The 18838-nt window shown below is 44.7% G+C and overlaps 1 protein-coding gene across 2 annotated transcripts in view; it reads left to right on the forward strand.

The window, feature by feature from the left end:
- Window positions 1-18838, forward strand: part of TG (thyroglobulin) — a 244126-nt gene that overhangs the window by 50866 nt on the left and 174422 nt on the right. For both annotated transcript variants that reach the window (XM_032609643.1, XM_032609642.1), the window contains 4 exons: window positions 1472-1642; window positions 13781-13897; window positions 14406-14521; window positions 18245-18353. In XM_032609643.1, the coding sequence (XP_032465534.1) occupies window positions 1472-1642; window positions 13781-13897; window positions 14406-14521; window positions 18245-18353 (513 nt within the window). The remainder of the gene's footprint in view (window positions 1-1471; window positions 1643-13780; window positions 13898-14405; window positions 14522-18244; window positions 18354-18838) is intronic.

Here is an 18838-nt window from a genome sequence, read left to right on the forward strand (position 1 = left end):
TGACGTAGCTGGCCTTTGATCTTGGCATTGTCTGATTCTGAAACTTCTGATTTTTGTAAGTCAGTGTTATCAGATTAAGAAGTGGAAGATGTTTTCCACCTACGATCATTACCACTGTGTAGCTCATATTCCCTTTCTGGCCCCATGAATCTGTCAGGACTGTGTGTACCAGTGGCCTTCCTGTATGTCATGTGATTTCACTTGGCCTATTTACTTAACAGTCAACTGGAGAGTGTTGGGTTTTCTCTAGCAGGGGCCCATAACTTGGCTTGTCGCAAATCTTTTCATGTTAGTCTGAAATGGTGTCAACATGAGGCATTGCTTAAAATCAGAGTAGTGTTTAGAATTGTAAAATAATCAAAAGAGGTCAAGTCACCTTCTGTGACAGAGGCAGTTTCCTTGGTCAGGAGAGCAGTGGAAATAGGGCAGTATTTCCAAGAAAGTAAATAGAGGAATTTCCTAGGCCGGAAGTCTGACATTCCTTCTGGACGAGAAACTCTTCCCCAGGAACTCAGAGTGTCCTTGACACCCGGGCGTCCCGCTCAGTTTGCACACGTTGGCTCCAGACACTGTGGTTTGGGATGACATGAAGTGTTGTCACACGGCCCCGAGGAATCCTTTCTTGAAAGGAGGTCCCTGCAGAGCGCTGATCTTTGTGGAGCGGGTGCTGCCTACATGGCAGGGAGCAGAGGGGGAGGCGGAGGCTCGCCGCCCCCCAACCCCATTTCCATCCCCATGCTCCCTCCTACTGGCACTGTGACCTCGGCCAAGTCACCTTCCTTCTCTGAATGTCAGCTTCCAGAAATGGGGATAAAGACCAAGCACATATTTCTTATTATAAATCACAGTGTCAAAGCCTGGGACGGGTAGGAGGCTTGTATTATATGTCAGACACTGAGCAAGGTACTGGAATAAAATAGGGAGCAAAGCCAGATGAGGTCCTTGCCTGCTTGGGAGGGAGTCAGACAGCTGCAAACCGTTCCTTCCCGCAGACCAATGGAAATGATAACTGTGCCGGCTCTGAGCAGAGGTAGGGGTCAAGAGGCGAGTGTGTAACACTCGGGCGTCAAGGGGTCTGGGGGCTTCCCTGAGGAAATGAGGACTGGCCGGTGAAGAGTTAACTCCTTGCAGACTGGGGAGAAGGGTGCACCAGGAGAAGAACCGGGGGGCAGAACCTGAGTCCCAGCAAATGGTATCAGAGCAGGCGGTGCGTTCCAGGCCGACTGTGGACACACAGGGGCACGTGCAGGGTCAGATGGGTGGGGCCAGGTCACAGCGGCCTTAGTGGCCCAAAGGCGAGCCCAGACTTTGTCTTTTGGTCGGGGTGGCGACACTGACAAGTTTTAAGCTGGGGGGTGTCTGGCTCCAACGTGTGACTTGGACGTCTGATCAAGGACTGGGAGCCTGGGGTCTGGCAGGGAGGGGACCCCAGAGGCACGGCACTGAGAGCTGTATCCATCTTTGGTTCCAGGTGTCACTGGCTGTCAGAAGAATGAGGCAGGCCTGCGGTGTGACCAGGACGGCCAGTACCGAGCCAGCCAGAGGGATGGGGCCAGCGGGAAGGCCTTCTGCGTGGACGCCGAGGGGCAGAGGCTGCCGTGGTCAGAGACGGAGGCCCTGCTGATGGACGCCCAGTGTCTGAGTACGTGCAGGCCGTTAAGTCAGCCACTCCTGGGGACAGGGCCTGTAATCCCAAGGGCTTTCTAGAAGGGGAGAGACATGTGAGATGCAGTTGTCCCCAACCTTTCATTTCAAAAACTTTTAACCTGTGTAGGAGTTGAAAGAATAGTAGGAAGAACAAATACTCGTCACCCAGATCCAAAAATTGTTATTGTTTTGCTCTTTCTCTCTCTCTTTTAATCATTGGAAAGTATATTTCAGACATCATGAAACCTCACCCCTAAATGCTTCAGCATCATGAGAAATGAATTTAAAAATCATTCGTCTGCTGAGGTTTCCTTTCTTGTGGGCAGCTTGCCTCCAAAAAGCTGGTCAGCGTTTCTCCCTCAGTGGAATGTTGGGGGAAGACCCGAGTGCCAGTCCTTCTTCCATGTTACTTGCTGGGTTACCCAGAGCAAATCGCTCAACTTCTCTGATGCTCATCACCCCAGAAGCCTCCTGCTTGCCTCCTGAGACACCGTGAGGGTCAATATTATCCTATGAAGATACCAAACATTGAGCCCAGCTCTTCAATGAGATAATGGGTGCGAAAGAACTGACAGGAGTCCTATAATCCTAGGTGCGTGGGAGTGGGACCAGAACTAACTTAATCCCAGTGGTGCCCTTCCCTGGTCGTGCAGTGCTGGGCAAGTCACTTATATTCAACAGTTTCCCCATCTGTAAAATGGGATTGTTAATGCCTTAGTGAAGTGTTAATGAATGCCAAGGGTGTGTGTGTGTCTGTCCATGGATAAATTGCAAATCCAATGAAAATCTTTATTATTATTTGTCAGTATCCCTCCTCTTGGGCAGAAATAGCAATTGGGGAGTTAGAGCTGGAAGTGCTTTAAGAGATCAGTTAGGCAGATCTTTGTTATCCTTTACAAATGAGGGAGAAGACGTCCTCAGAGGGAAAGCAACTTGCCCAAGGACCACGGTGATTACTGGCCATTCTGGGTGCTTGCATCTTAACTCTGGCCCTCTTTGCATCCGTACCGCGGCTTGGCTGTGCGGATTGTAATGCGCACTTTGTAAAGCATTTCCTGGCTTGTTCTGCCCTGTGTTCATCTGGAGCAGAAAGACCAGTTTAATCAGTGGCACCAGAAATGTTTATGAGGAGCAGCTCAGCTTTGCCAACTTTGATGACGCCTCCCTGAAGTACAGGTTTATGAATAGCCTCCAGGTTGGTCCTCAGCATCTTGGCTTCTTATGCAAAGCTTGGAGCTTAGATTTCCCTTTCTGGATATGCAGGAGGATTTCCATGTTAAGAAGCTGGGCCCCCACTGGGATTGCAGCACGCTGTCTCAGAATCCTTTCAACTTGACTTTGAGATCTTTCTCTTTGGGCATGGAATTGAAGTCTCATTATTGAGGTTTTTGTCCCCTAGAAAAGGCGAAGCGCATAGAGGTCAGCTGTGTAATTCCCCGAAAAGGTATCCACCGGCGAGGACGGTGCCCCTTCCACATCCCGACACCACCTCCCTCTGTCCGACCTGGATCCTCAGACATGTGGATCACTGCTGTAGCCTCCTGATTCATCTCTCTGCTCCAGCCTTGCCTCCATCCAATGACTTGCCCATGGTGCTTCAGAGCAGTTAAGAGGCAATTCTACTTATACAATTCCCCTTAAAATTCTTCAGTGAACCATAATTCAAAAAGTCATGTACCAAAATGTTCATTGCAGCTCTATTTACAATAGCCCGGAGATGGAAACAACCTAAGTGTCCATCATCGGATGAATGGATAAAGAAGATGTGGCACATATATACAATGCAATATTACTCAGCCCTAAAAAGAAACAAAATTGAGCTATTTGTAATGAGGTGGATGGACCTAGAGTCTGTCATACAGAGTGAAGTAAGTCAGAAAGAGAAAGACAAATACCGCATGCTAACACATATATGGAATTTAAGAAAAAAAAATGACACGAAGAACCTAGGGGTAAGACAGGAATAAAGACACAGACCTACTAGAGAATGGACTTGAGGATATGGGACGGGGAAGGGTGAGCTGTGACAAAGTGAGAGAGAGGCATGGACATATATACACTACCAAACGTAGAATAGATAGCTAGTGGGAAGCAGCCGCATAGCACAGGGAGACCAGCTCAGTGCTTTGTGACCACCTAAAGGGATGGGATAGGGAGGGTGGGAGGGAGGGAGACACAAGAGGGAAGAGATATGGGAACATATGTATATGTATAACTGATTCACTTTGTTATAAAGCAGAAACTAACACACCATTGTAAAGCAATTATACAGGATACAGTAGAATTGCACCGCCTCAGGGCCCTCTCTGGACTCTAGCCTCATTAGACGACATGTTCCTTTGCGGCTAGACCTGTATCTTTCTTTTTGTTCTATCCGAGAGTAGCTGGCGCTTGTCGACACAATGAATGAATGGCTCTAATTATCTGGGCTTCTTTGGAACTATTTCCTAAAGGTCATCAGGGAAAGGGATTCTCCCACCACCTGAATTCCTGCAGCCAGTCTGACAAGCCCCGACACCGAGGCGGGGTGTCCCTGCAGGGGGCAGAGGGACCCAGCATTTCCTGAGTTGGTACCAGGTACTCCGTGCTGCTCTGTTTATTCCTCACACCAGGCAGCTGAGACTCTCAGAGGCTGAGACATGCCCAGGACACAGAGCTGGTGAGGGCGGTGGCATCAGGACTGGCTGACTCCAGAGCTAGTGCCCCTTCCCCATTGCCAACTGCCTCCACACCTTATCTCTCTCTGCTGCAACTTCAGCGTGGCCCCCTTGATCTTTCTGACATTGCCTGTGGTAAACCCTTTGTTTAGACCTTGGCCGGTGGAAATATTTCAAGCTCATCTTCCCTTTAACTCTAGATCCAGTTTTCTAGTTCTGCCCTTTGTTGGTCCACACCAAAGACTTCATATTCCATGTCAAGTGCTCAAACAGAGGAATACGCCTACCATTGGAATTACACCGTCTTCATAACCTTCTGCCCTGGTTTCCTGGTGTTGTAATGATTTTGGCAGTCATCCATCCATCCAATAAGTAGGAAACTAGTATATATCTGTCACTATCCTAGCTGGCGGGTGTTCACATATCATCAGAACATTATCCTTGTCTTGGAAAGAGACAGGCACATAAATAGCCACAGTACGCTGTGCGGAATCGTGATCAAATAGAGCGATGTGCCCAGATGCTGACCCTTTATACTTTCCCCAAAACATTTGCAAATATCTGTTATGTATGTAAATTCGTAACTATCTGCAAGGCATGTGGCAGATTACACCAACAGAATGTATAAATCTGCACACTAACTCAATATTCCATGGAATCATTGGTAGCTCAGTTCATAAATTGTTTCTGTTCTGTTTGTCAATGAGCTTCTTCACAGAACTCTGAAATGTCAGGACCTCCATCACCAAGGTGTCCCTTGTGTGAAAACCAGCAGATTCTCTAACTGAAGTGCTAAACTTACAGCATTTATGGCTCCTGAGAAGATTTTAATTGGAAACTGAAAAATGTTTCAAATTTTATTTAGTCTCCTAGAATGCTGTAAGCTGCTGGTCCATATCAACCAAGCCTCAGGGACACTGGCTGCATATAACGTGGTGTTTGCTGGACTGCAGCTTCTGGTCCCTATAAATAAGATAACAAGGAGTATAAAAAATAAAAAAGAGAGGAGGAGATGAGAGTGGAGGGACTGAGTATGGGCTGAGCACATGAACTTGGCAACTTCAGTGATCAATGAAGGACCACTTTGTAAAATTAGAATTTGTTTTTTACTTTGTAAAATTAGAATTTGTTTTTTAACATCATTATTGGAGTATAATTGCTTTACAATGTTGTGTTAGTTTCTGCTGTATCACAAAGTGAATCAGTTATACGTATACACATATCCCCATATTCCCTCCCTCTTGTGTCTCCCTCCCACCCTCCCTATCCCACCCCTCTAGGTGGTCACAAAGCACTGAGCTGATCTCCCTGTGCTATGTGGCTGCTTCCCACTAGCTACCTATTTTACATTTGGTAGTGTATATATGTCCAAGCCACTCTCTCACTTCATGCCAGCTTACCCTTCCCCTCTTCTCATGTCCTCAAGTCCATTCTCTACATCTGCGTCTTTATTCCTGTCCTTCCCCTAAGTTCTCCAGAACCTTTTCTTTTTTTCTTTTTAGACTCCATATATATGTGTTAGCATATGGTATTTGTTTTTCTATTTCTGACTTACTTCACTCTGTATGACAGACTCTAGGTCCATCCACCTCACTACAAATTACTCAATTTCCTTTCTTTTTATGGCTGAGTAAGATTCCATTGTATATATGTGCCACATCTTCTTTATCCATTCATCTGTCAGTGGACACTTAGGTTGCTTCCACGTCCTGGCTATTGTAAATAGTGCTGCAATGAACATCGTGTTACATGACTCTTTTTGATTTATGGTTTTCTCAGGGTATATATGCCCAGTACTGGGATTTCTGGGTCATATGGTAATTCTGTTTTTAGTTTTTTAAGGAACCTCCATACTGTTCTCCATACTGGCTGTACCAATTTACATTCCCACCAACAGTGCAAGAGGGTTCCTTTTCTCCACACCCTCTCCAGCATTTATTGTTTGTAGAATTTTTGATGATGACCATTCTGACTGGTGTGAGGTGATACCTCACTGTAGTTTTGATTTGTATTTCTCTAACGATTAGTGATGTTGAGCATCCTTTCATGTGTTTGTTGGCAATCTGTATGTCTTCTTTGGAGAAATGTCTATTTAGGCCTTCTGCCCATTTTTGGATTGGGTTGTTTGATTTTTGATATTGAGCTGCATGAGCTGCTTGTATATTTTGGAGATGAATCCTTTGTCAGTTGCTTTGTTTGCAAACATTTTCTCCCATTCTGAGGACTGTCTTTTCATCTTGTTTATGTTTCTTTTGCTGTGCAAAAGGTTTTACATTTCATTAGGTCCCATTTGTTTATTTTTGTTTTTATTTCCATTTCACTAGGAGGTGGGTCAAAAAGGATCTTGCTGTGATTTATGTCATAGAGTGTTCTGCCTATGTTTTCCTCTAAGAGTTTTACTGTGTCTGGCCTTACATTTAGGTCTTTGATGCATTTTGAGTTTATTTTTGTGTATGGGGTTAGGGACTGTTCTAATTTCATTCTTTTACATGTAGCTGTACAGTTTTCCCGGCACCACTTATGGAAGAGGCTGTCTTTTCTCCACTGTATATCCTTACCTCCTTTATCAAAGATAAGGTGACCATATGTTCGTGGGTTTATCTCTGGGCTTTCTATCCTGTTCCGTTGATCTATATTTCCGTTTTTGTGCCAGTACCATACTGTCTTGATTACTGTAGCTTTGTAGTATAGTCTGACATCAGGGAGCCTGATTCCTCCAGCTCCATTTTTATTTCTCAAGATTGATTTGGCTGTTTGGGGTCTTTTGTGTTTCCATACAAATTGTGAAATGTTTTGTTCTAGTTCTGTGAAAAATGCTATTGGTAGTTTGACAGGGATTGCATTGAATCTGTAGATTGCTTTGGGTAGTAAAGTCATTTTCACAATGTTGATTCTTCCAATCCAAGAACATGGTATATATCTCCATCTGTTTCTGTCATCTTTAATTTCTTTCATCAGTGTCTTATAGTTTTCTACAAACAGGTCATTTGTCTCCTTAGGTAGGTTTATTCCTAGGTATTTTATTCCTTTTGTTGTAATGGTAAATGGGAGTGTTTCCTTAATTTCTCTTTCAGATTTTTCATCATTAGTGTGTAGGAATGCAAGAGATTTCTGTGCATTAATTTTGTATCCTGCTACTTTACTAAATTCATTGATTAGCTCTAGTAGTTTTCTGGTAGCATCTTTAGGATTCTCTATGTATAGTATCATGTCATCTGCAAACAGTGACAGTTTTAGTTCTTCTTTTCCGATTTGTATTCCTTTTATTTCTTTTTCTTCTCTGATTGCTGTAGCTAAAACTTCCAAAACTATGTTGAATAATAGCAGTGAGAGTGGGCAACCTTGTCTTATTCCTGATCTTTGTGGAAATGGTTTCAGTTTTTCACCATTGAGAATGATGTTGGCTGTGGATTTGTCATATATGGCCTTTATTATGTTGAGGTAAGCTCCCTCTATGCCTACTTTCTGGATGGGTTTTATCATAAATGGGTGTTGAATTTTGTCGAAAGCTTTCTCTGCATCGATTGAGATGATCATATGGTTTTTCTCCTTCAATTTGTTAATATGGTTTATCACATTGATTGATTTGCATATGTTGAAGAATCCTTGCATTCCTGGGATAAACCCCACTTGATCATGGTATATGATCCTTTTAATGTGCTGTTGGATTCTGTTTGCTAATATTTTATTGAGGATTTTTGCATCTATGTTCATCAGTGATATTGGCCTATAGTTTCCTTTTTTTGTGACATCTTTTTCTGGTGTTGGTATCAGGGTGATGGTGGCCTCATAGAATGAGTTTGGGAGTGTTCCTCCCTCTGCTATATTTTGGAAGAGTTTGAGAAGGATAGGTGTTAGCGCTTCTCTAAATGTTTGATAGAATTCTCCTGTGAAGCCATCTGGTCCTGGGCTTTTGTTTGTTGGAATATTTTTAATCACAGTTTCATTTTAAGTGCTTGTGATTGGTTGGTTCATATTTTCTATTTCTTCCTGGTTCAGTCTTGGAAGGTTGTGCTTTTTTAAGAATTTGTCCATTTTATTGGCATATGGTTGCTTGTAGTAATCGCTCATGATTCTTTGTATTTCTGCAGTGTCAGTTGTTACTTCTCTTTTTTCATTTCTAATTCTGTTGATTTGAGTTCTTCTTTCTTTTTTTTTTTTATGAGTCTGGCTAATGGTTTATCAATTTTGTTTATCTTCTCAAAGAACCAGCTTTTAGTTTTATTGATCTTTGCGATCGTTTCCTTCATTTCTTTTTCATTTATTTCTGATCTCATCTTTATGATTTCTTTCCTTCTGCTAACTTGGGGGTTTTTTTGTTCTTCTTTCTGTAATTGCTTTAGGTTTAGAGTTAGGTTGTCTGTTTGAGATTTTTCTTGTTTCTTGAGGTAGGATTGTATTGCTGTAAACTTCCCTCTTAGAACTGCTTTTGCTGCGTCCCATAGGTTTTGGGTTGTTGTGTTTTCATTGTCATTTGTTTCTAGGTATTTTTTGAAATCCTCTTTGATTTCTTTAGTGATCTCTTGGTTATTTAGTAGTGTATTGTTTAGCCTCCATGTGTGTATTTTTTACAGTTTTCTTCCTGTAATTGATGTCTAGTCTCATAGAGTTGTGGTTGGAAAAGATAGTTGATATGATTTCAATTTTCTTAAATTTACCAAAGATTGATTTGTGACCCAAGATATGATCTATCCTGGTGAATGTTCCCTGAGCACTTGAGAAGAAAGTGTATTCTGTTGTTTTTGGATGGAATGTCCTATAAATATCTGTTACGTCCATCTTGTTTAATGTATCATTTAAAGCTTGTGTTTCCTTATTTATTTTCATTTTGGATGATCTGTCCATTGGTGAAAGTGGGGTGTTAAAGTCCTTTACTATTATTCTGTTACTGTCAATTTCCCATTTTATGGCTGTTAGCATTTGCCTTATGTATTGAGGTGCTCCTATGTTGGATGCATAAATATTTACAATTGTTATATCTTCTTCTTGGATTGATCCCTTGATCATTATATAGTGTCCTTCTTTGTCTCTTGTAAAAGTCTTTATTTAAAGTCTATTTTATCTGATATGAGTATTGCTACTCCAGCTTTCTTTTGATTTCCATTTCCATGGAATATCTTTTTCCATCCCCTCACTTTTAGTCCATATGCATCCCTAGGTCTGAAGTGGGTCTCTTGTAGACAGCATATATATGGGTCTTGTTTTTGTATCCATTCAGCCAGTCTATGACTTTTGGTTGGAGCATTTTATCCATTTATATATAAGGTAATTATCGATATGTATATTCCTATTACCATTTTCTTAATTGTGTTGGGTTTGTTTTTGTACATCTTTTCCTTCTCTTGTGTTTCCTGCCTAGAGAAGTTCCTTTCGCATTTGTTGTAAAGCTGGCATGGTGGTGCTGAATTCTCTTAGCTTTTGCTTGTCTGTAAAAGTTTTAATTTGTCTATCGAATCTGAATGAGATCCTTACCGGGTAGAGTAATCTTGGTTTTAGGTTTTTCCCTTTCATCAGTTTAAATATGTCCTGCCACTCCCTTCTGGCTTGCAGAGTTTCTGCTAAAAGATCAGCTGTTAACCTTATGGGGATTCCCTTGTATGTTATTTGTTGCTTTTCCCTTGCTGCTTTTAATATTTTTCTTTGTATTTATTTTTTGTTAGGTTGATTAATATGTGTCTTGGCGTGTTTCTCCTTGGATTTCTCCTGTATGGGACTCTGTGTGCTTCCTTGACTTGAATGACTATTTCCTTTCCCATATTAAGGAAGTTTTCAACTATAATCTCTTCAAATATTTCTCAGTCCCTTTCTTTTTCTCTTCTTCTTCTGGGACCCCTATAATTTGAATGTTGGTGTGTTTAATGTTGTCCCAGGGGTCTCTGATGCTGTCCTCAATTCTTTTCATTCTTTTTCTTTATTCTGCTCTGCAGTAGTTATTCCCACCATTTTATCTTCCAGGTCACTTATCCATTCTTCCGCCTCAGTTATTCTGCTATTGATTCCTTCTAGAGAATTTTCAATTTCATTTATTGTTTTTTTCATCATTGTTTGCTCTATACTTCTTCTAGGTCCTTGTTAAACATTTCTTGTATTTTCTCCATTCTATTTCCAAGATTTTGGATCATGTTTACTATCATTACTCTGAATTCTTTTTCAGGTAGACTGCCTATTTCCTCTTCATTTGTTTGGTCTGGTGGGTTTTTACCTTGCTCCCTCATCTGCTGTGTATTTCTCTGTCTTCTCATTTTGCTAAACTTACTGTGTTTGGGGTCTTCTTTTTGCAGGCTGCAGCTTTGTAGTTCCCGTTGTTTTTGGTGTCTTCCCCCAGTGGGTGAGGTTGGTTCAGTGGGTTGTGTAGGCTTCCTGCTGGAGGGGACTGGTGCCTGTGTTCTGGTGGATGAGGCTGGATCTTGTCTTTCTGGTGGGCAGGACTGCCCCTGGTGGTGTGTTTTGGGGTGTCTTTGAACTTATTATGATTTTAGGCAACCTCTCTGCTAATGGGTGGGGTTGTGTTCCTATATTGCTAGCTGTTTGGCATGGGATGTCCAGCAGTGGAGCTTGCTGGTCGTTGAGTGGAGCTGGGTCTTAGCTTTGAGATGGAGATCTCTGGGAGAGCTCTCGCTGACTGATATTACGTGGGGCCAGGAGGTCGCTGGTGGACCAATGTCCTGAGCTTGGCTCTCCCACCTCAGAGGCTCAGGACTGACACCCGGCCGGAGCACCAAAACCCTGTCAGCCACACGGCTCAGAAGAAAAGGTTGAAAAAAAAGACAGAAAAATAAAATAAAATAAAGTTATTGAAATAAAAAATATATATATAATAAAAAAAATTAAAAAATAATAAAAAAAAAGAGAGCAAGGAAACCAAGAAACAAATCCACAATGATAACAAGCACTAAGAACTATACTGAGATAAACATAAAAATCAGAAACTAATCAGTTGCATACAGCAAACCCCAAGTCTACAGTTGTTCTCAAAGTCCACCACCTCAATTTTGGGCTGATTCATTGTCTCTTCAGGTATTCCACAGATGCAGGGTACATGGAATTGACTGTTGAGATTTAATCCACTGCTTCTGAGGCTGCTGGGAGAGATTTCCCTTTCTCTTCTTTGTTAGCACAGCTCCTTGGGTTCAGCTTTGCATTTGGACCCGCCTCTGCATATAGGTCGCCTGAGGGCATCTGTTCTTTGCCCACACAGGACGGGGTTAAAGGAGCGGCTGATTCGGGGGCTCTGGCTCACTCAGGCCGGGGGGAGGGAGGAGTACGGAATGTGGGGCGAGCCTGAGGCGGCAGAGGACAGCATGACATTGCAGCAGCCTGAGTTGTGCTGTGCATTCTCCTGGGGAAGTTGTCCCTGAGTCACGGGACAATGGCGGGCTGCACAGGCTCCTGGGAGGGGAGGTGTGGAGAGTGACCTGCTCTCGCACACAGGCTTCTTGGTGGCTACAGCAGCAGCCTTAGCATCTCATGCCTGTCTCTGGTGTCTGTGCTTACAGCCGCAGCTTGCACCCATCTCTGGAGCTCGTTTAGGCCGTGCTCTGAATCCCCTCTCCTCGCACACCAAGAAACAATGGTGTCTTGCCTCTTAGGCAGGTCCAGAGTTTTTCCCAGACTCCCTCTCGGCTAGCTGTGGTGCACTAGCCTGTTCAGGCTGTGTTGACGCAGCCAACCCCAGTCCTCTCCCTGGGATCCGACCTCCAAAGCCCGAGCCTCAGCTCCCAGCCCCCACCTGCCCTGGAGGGTGAGCAGACAAGCCTCTCGGGCTGGTGAGTGCCGGTCGGCACCGGTCCTCTGTGCAGGAATCTCTCCTCTTTGCCCTCTGCACCCCTGTGGCTGCGGTCTCCTCCATGGCTCCGAAGCTTCCCCGCTGCCACCCACAGTCTCCACCAGTGAAGGGGCTTCCTAGTGTGTGGAAACTTTTCCTCCTTCACAGCTCCCTCCCAGAGGGGCAGAGCCCATCCCTATTCTTTTTTCTCTGTTTTTGCTTTTTTCTTTTGCCCTACCCAGGTATGTGGGGAGTTTCTTGCCTTTTGGGAAGTCTGAGGTCTTCTGCCAGCATTCAGTAGGTGTTTTGTAGGAGTTGTTCCACATGTAGATGTATTTTTGATGTATCTGTGGGGAGGAAGGTGATCTCCACGTCTTACTCCTCTGCCATCTTGAAGGTCCTCTCAAAATTAGAATTTTTTATATCAAGATTTTTGAAGGCTTAATACATGCCATTTCTATTATATTAATACTGCCCTCTCCAATTCCCACTCCAAAGGTAATAAACTTTTTTCTGCACTTATTATGAAAACTGAGAATATATTGCTTTGGATGGCTTTGAATTTATCGACGTAATGAAAACCAACTCAGACACAGTCTCTTTTATAAAGCAGTGGATGTGTGTGCAAATGAGGGCTTACGTACATGTTTATAATCACGTCTGCAAAAAACTAGTACTCATGCACTTCAGGGTTTGTTTTTGATAGTTACCTGCAAAATATTGACACTCTTGGGCATTTTGGCTTGTCAGATAAGTCTCATTCCTTGAGAGTTACATGCAATGCTTTTTGCTTGGTGAAAAGTGAGTTCCAAGTCTCATAGCCTTGAGAAGTTTTGTTTCTTTCTCCTCTCTTACCTAGTTCCATGAGCATGTGACTGTGTCATTCCTACAGATAGGAGCTCAGGTGTGTTGACGGTACCTGGGAAAACAGATGCTAACATATTTAAACAAATACTATCATAAACATATCTGAGCCTCATGACACATTTTCAGACTTACGTGAACTCATGTGCACGTTTTATTTGTCTTTTAAAAATAACTTACTTCTTTCCAGAAAGTGGACACGTTGTTTTAAAATAAATATGAGATATCATTATAAATAAAATATTTTATTTATAGAATTATACATAAAATAATTATGAGATATCACTAGCATTCAAAGATAAGGACAATGGGCTTCCCTGGTGGCGCGGTGGTTGAGAGTCCGCCTGCTGATGCAGGGGACACGGGTTCGTGCCCCGGTCCGGGAAGATCCCACATGCCGCGGAGCGGCTGGTCCCGTGAGCCATGGCCGCTGAGCCTGTGCGTCCGGAGCCTGTGCTCCGCAATGGGAGAGGCCACAGCGGTGAGAGGCCCACGTACTGCAAAAAAAATTAAAAAAAAAGATAAGGACAAGGAAATATAAATTTAGATAGAAAATCAATATCAATGTGAAAAAGGAAGTTGTGAGGACTAATACAATATTAAATTATTCTTCTTACTTCCTGACAATGAGGTGGAAAAAGGAGACATGGCAAGTTATAGCTCTCAGTATTAGCCATGAGGCAGCATTCTGGAACTACACTTAAAAGGGAATTTCTCTTTTTGGAACACCTGTGTGACCAAGGGCTGTGAGTGGGAAGTGATTTCTTGACCTAAAACTCTTTTTGGCTTCTCTGCAGCGGCCCCAGACCCCTCAGAGTCAAATCTCACAGATTTGCTTTCCTTTCAGTGATGAGGAAATTTGAGAAGCTCCCAGAATCTAAGGTGATCTTCGATGCAGATGTTGCTGTGCTGGTCAAGTCCGAAGTTCCCGGTTCTGAGTCCTCACTGACGCAGTGCTTGGCAGGTGAGGGGCCGGGCACCTGGGTGGTGCCGTACGAATATGCTGTGCTGATCTTGCAAGACACATCAAGTACAACCCTTGAAATGATCATCAAATATACGGTATAAAAAATACTTTGTAAATCACTCGATTCTCAAAATGTGCATCCAACTCATAATTTCAGTTAGAAGTTTATAGCGTATCCACCACCTGCCAAGAACGAGGCTCTGCCAGATGTTAGGGAGCAGAATTGAAGGACATTCGTTCCTTCTAGAGCATTTTGTCCAGATCAGGAGATGTATCTGTTTATTTCAGCGGTCAGGCCAGGGATGGGTAATAACAACTACCACTTATTGAGTATTCATCTTTACGAGCATTGTCTCATAATCCTCCAGTCCTCCATGAATAGTCATTGTAACCCATGTTACTGTGTGTGTGTGTGTTTGGGGGGGGCGGGGAGTAGGGGTATGTGTCCGTCTGTCCTCAGCATCTCCTGAGGGACAGGTGGGTGACTGTCCCATGGTGCTTGCAGACTGTGCACTAGATGACACCTGCAGCTTCCTCACAGTGTCCACGGCGGGATCACAAGTCTCCTGCGATTTCTATGCTTGGGCAAGTGACAACTTCGCCTGCACAACTTCTGGTCGGGTGAGTCATGGCAGCTGCATGGTGGGTCTGTCTCTTGTCTTACATCAGACATGCCCTGATTGAATTGACACCACTTTGATCAGGTGATGGAATGAGATTGTCAATAGCTGATCCCACGTTACCTCCATTTCTTCAAAACAATGGGACTTCGGGAAATTGGAACTGCAGAGGACCAGTGATGGCTCCGGATGAAGTTAACTTAGGGACTGTTTATCTGAGCAGCACCATTTTCAGACAGATCCATCAGAAGAGGATTTCAGTGATGAGCCCCCTCCTTCTGTCCCCCACCTGTTTATCTCATTGGGTAGCTTGGGCCACTGGACACACCAGGACATTCATTGTCCAGAGACCAAAATACCATATGTCTCTCTGAGCCCCAGACCCCAGCATTCCTTCCCATTGTAGAAGTAAAACATGATTATGGCTTAAAACGGAAAAGAAAGTTAAATATTAGTTAGAACCACATGAAATTGCTGTTTCAGTGAGTGAAAGCTGGTCGGGTATCAGCAATTTCATTGTTACCATGAATTAGGACAGAAAGGTATGCAGTGAAAAGCAATTCTCCTAACTTCCTAACTCTTAGCCACATGCAAATCTCCATTTTCACTCCTCCATTCCTTATGGATCCTTCCAGAACATTTCTATGTGTTTATAAGTGTTTATTACATAAAAACATTTTTGTTTACATGCTAATATTTTACAATACATATTCTTTTCTACCTTGATTTTCTTACATAATATTTACCTTTCTGTATCTAAAAAATGACCCTTGTTCTTTTTAATGGCAACATACCAATCCATTCTTTGCATAGACCTCATTTATCTCACATTTAAGGGCATATAGATTTGTTAGCAGTTTTTTTTTAATACATTTATTTATTTTATTTATTTATTTTTGGCTGCGTTGGGTCTTCGTTACTGCATGTGGGCTTTCTCTAGTTGTGGCGAGTGGGGGCCACTCTTAGTTGCGGTGTGCGGGCTCCTCATTGCGGTGACTTCTCTTGTTGTGGAGCACGGGCTCTAGGCGCGCGGGTTTCAGTAGTTGTAGCACACGGGCTCAGTAGTTGTGGCTCACGGGGTCTAGAGCGCAGGCTCAGTAGTTGTGGCGCATGGGCTTAGTTGCTCCTCGGCGTGTGGGATCTTCCCAGACCAGGGCTCGAACCCGTGTCCCCTGCATTGGCAGGTGGATTCTTAACCACTGCACCACCAGGGCAGTCCCCTGTTAGCAGTTTTGCATCAGCACCAGGTACCAGTGCTTGTGTGCAAGTGCATATTCATAAGTGACAGCCCAGAAACCGCATGGAAGGTGGACCCCTGGATTTTAGGACTCAAGCTGGGGCCTGGAGCTGTAGGATCTTGAGAAAAGTAGGGAGCTGTCTTGGATTGAATCTCAACCCTGTCATTTTGGGGCTGTTTACCATGTGCAGGTTCCTTAACCTCTGTCTCGTCATTGGTAAGATGGAGTCTGGTGAGGATCTGAGAGACTAACTCCATACACACAGTAGATTGCTGAGGACACGTTCACTTCTTTGAGTTTAAAGCATTTTGAGGAGGATGACGGCGCCTTTGTTTGTTTTTGTGATCATGATTCAGACCTGCCTTAAGATATATCAGGGGGAAAAGGGGGTGGGGTGGGGGAGGGAGGATGGGCTAGTAGACTGGTGACACTCAGCAAGAACTCACCACCTTAACCCATTAAGGTCAGTACTGAGCCGTGCTCTCAGTGTCACCTCTCCTGCCCTGGGACAGTGCAGACAGGCTGGGCTTATTTGTTATCAGGGTCCGGGTGGTGCTCCCACATCTTGGCTGGTCCATGGTGAGTGATTCTGCTAATAATGGGACACCTCTGTCCAGACTTCTGTCAGGTCCTTTGTGGTCTGAGGGTCACAGCTGTCAGTGACAGTGGTTCCCTAGGCAACTGTCACATCCTTGGGAATCCCTGATCTAAAGAATGTCTGCTACTTGTGTTTCCCTAAGGGATCAGAACCAGCTTATAGAATTAAAAATAACAGAAGGAGCTGACATTTGTTGAGCGCTTACTAAGCACCTGGCATTTCTGTGAGTCAGTATCTTAGATTATTGATCATCTGACCCTCTGCTGACAGCTGCTTGCTCAGTAAGTGTGGATTTTAGTCTACAAGGTATACAACATTTCATTTTATTAAAAAAGACAAAAGAAGAACTAACTCTAACTTCAACCCCTCAGCCCACGAGAGACACTGTCTTACAGGGAGAGTAGTTAGAAGGCGACTCTGGAGCCAGGTTGCCTGGGTTCAAGTCCCAGTCCCACTACTTGCTTGTTGCTCTTTTGCACCTTGGTTCTTCAGAGCCCCCATAAATATGGGGTGATAACGGCACCCGCGTCACAGGACTGTTGTGAAGTCATACATGGGAAAACTCACAGGACAGTTTCTGCTGCAGAGGAAATGCTCAATGACCTTTGTCCTAGTCGTCACCATGGTTGTTAGTGTCTTATCCACACATCAGGTCGACGGGGATTCCATCTCAACCATTAGTAAGGCTCCTCTCCGGGGCTGGGGCCCTGCAGTGCCTTTGACCGTGAGGGATCAGTCCACTCAGCCCAGAGCTGAGGCCATGGTCCCAGGAGCCAACTTCAGGCCCCTTGGCGCCACTGGGTCTGGGGCAGGCTCGGGGTGGGGAAGGGACTCTTGCTGAGGCAGGGGCCCCGTGCTTTGGGTTACCTCCGCCCCTTCCCTCAGTGCCCACCGCCACCCAGCAGAGCCTGACTGCAGACGGGGCCAGGGCTCCTATAATCTGGGACCCAAGACTCAGGTCCTTTTCAGTCTGCAGGAATCCCGCCTCCTCAAAGGCCCTTCTTCCCTCCTCAGACCATCATCTGTTCAGTGAGTTTGGGTTTTTTTCAAAAAGCAAGGAGAGCTGTTGCCTTCAAATAGCCTTTGTTTTAGCCTCTGCCCTCCCCAAATTCCCAAAATTGCACTGGGAAACTCAAAGTTGGGCAACTTTGCAGGGGGTGGGGGCAGGGAGGGGGCAAAATACTAGAAACAAGACAGAAATTGATACAGATTTAGCCTACCACGCCCACACAGCAAGAGCTCTGGACCTAGGGGTCAGAGGCACTGGAAAACAGCAAGATCTTTAGAAGCCTGACCTCCCCATTTCCAGGCTAAAGAACCTTCCCCTGATCCTCCCTGTGTACAAGCTGTGTGCCAAACAAGGTCTTCCCTGGGCTGGACCCTGCCTCTCTCTCTCTCTCTCTCTCTCTCTCTCCCTCTCCTCCCATCACACCCCTCTCATAACTGACAGTCCCTGAGAACAACTAGACCTAGTTAATGAAAACACCCACAGGATCCCAGGTCTCCATCTCTGCCGTTTCTTCTGCTTACAATCCCCCTTCTCTTGTTTCCACCTGACAAACTCTTATTTATACGTCAGAACCCCACCCAGATTCACTTTTTCTGGGAAAATTTTCTAGCTCCCCTTTCTCAATGGAGTTAACCACTCCTTCTTCAGGGGTAATTATCTCCTCTTTTATTACACATGTCTTTGCAGCTAACACTCTGGGCTGGAATTTACTGCTTACATGTCTGTGTGCTTCAATAGATGGGGAGAAACTAAGAAGCAGGAATCTTCTATTTATCTTTGTAAGCCGCGTGCCTAGCTTTGGTTAGAGTTTAATAAATGTTTGTTGAATTTAATTGTTGAGTGTCACCGGACGATAATTCAGCCTCTTTCCACGTTTAGGAGGAAGATGCACTGGGGACCTCGAAGGCCACCAGCTTTGGAAGTCTGATGTGCCAGGTGAAAGCGAGGAGCAGGGGTGGAGACTCTCCAGCTGTGTATCTGAAAAAGGGTAGGTTGATGAGCTGGGTAGCTCGGGGCCCCAATGGCTTAGCCTGTTCAGTGTCTGGGGCTGCTTTCCCGCAAGACGCGTTTAGAGAGGAGCCACGCTGCCCCCAGCGCAAGGGACAGGGAGGCCCATCCTGCAGGTGAGCGATTCAGTTGCAGAGCAGACACGAAGGCTGCGGGCAGAGGCCAGCTGAGTCCACACCGTGTGCCCTGTGCAAGCTCATGTGGCTGCCTGTGATACGGGGGTGTCCCCAGTAGGGCCATAGGCCCTGGGCTCTCTGCAGCTGCCCATCCTGGCCCTCCATCTCACGGAGCTTCACTCCTCTCTCCCTTTCCTGTCCACCCTCCCCAGAAGCTGTCAGACCTTCTCATAAGCAGCCAGACCTCCAAGCTCTTATCTCTCCCTGCCCTGCACTCAGGACCTCCCGGGCTGCAGTGTGTATGCACGTTACCTGGGGGCTGGTAACACTGCAGATGCCGAGTCAGTAA

Source organism: Phocoena sinus, chromosome 17 (assembly GCF_008692025.1).
Source record: "Phocoena sinus isolate mPhoSin1 chromosome 17, mPhoSin1.pri, whole genome shotgun sequence".
Classification (NCBI taxonomy): Eukaryota; Metazoa; Chordata; class Mammalia; order Artiodactyla; family Phocoenidae; genus Phocoena; species Phocoena sinus.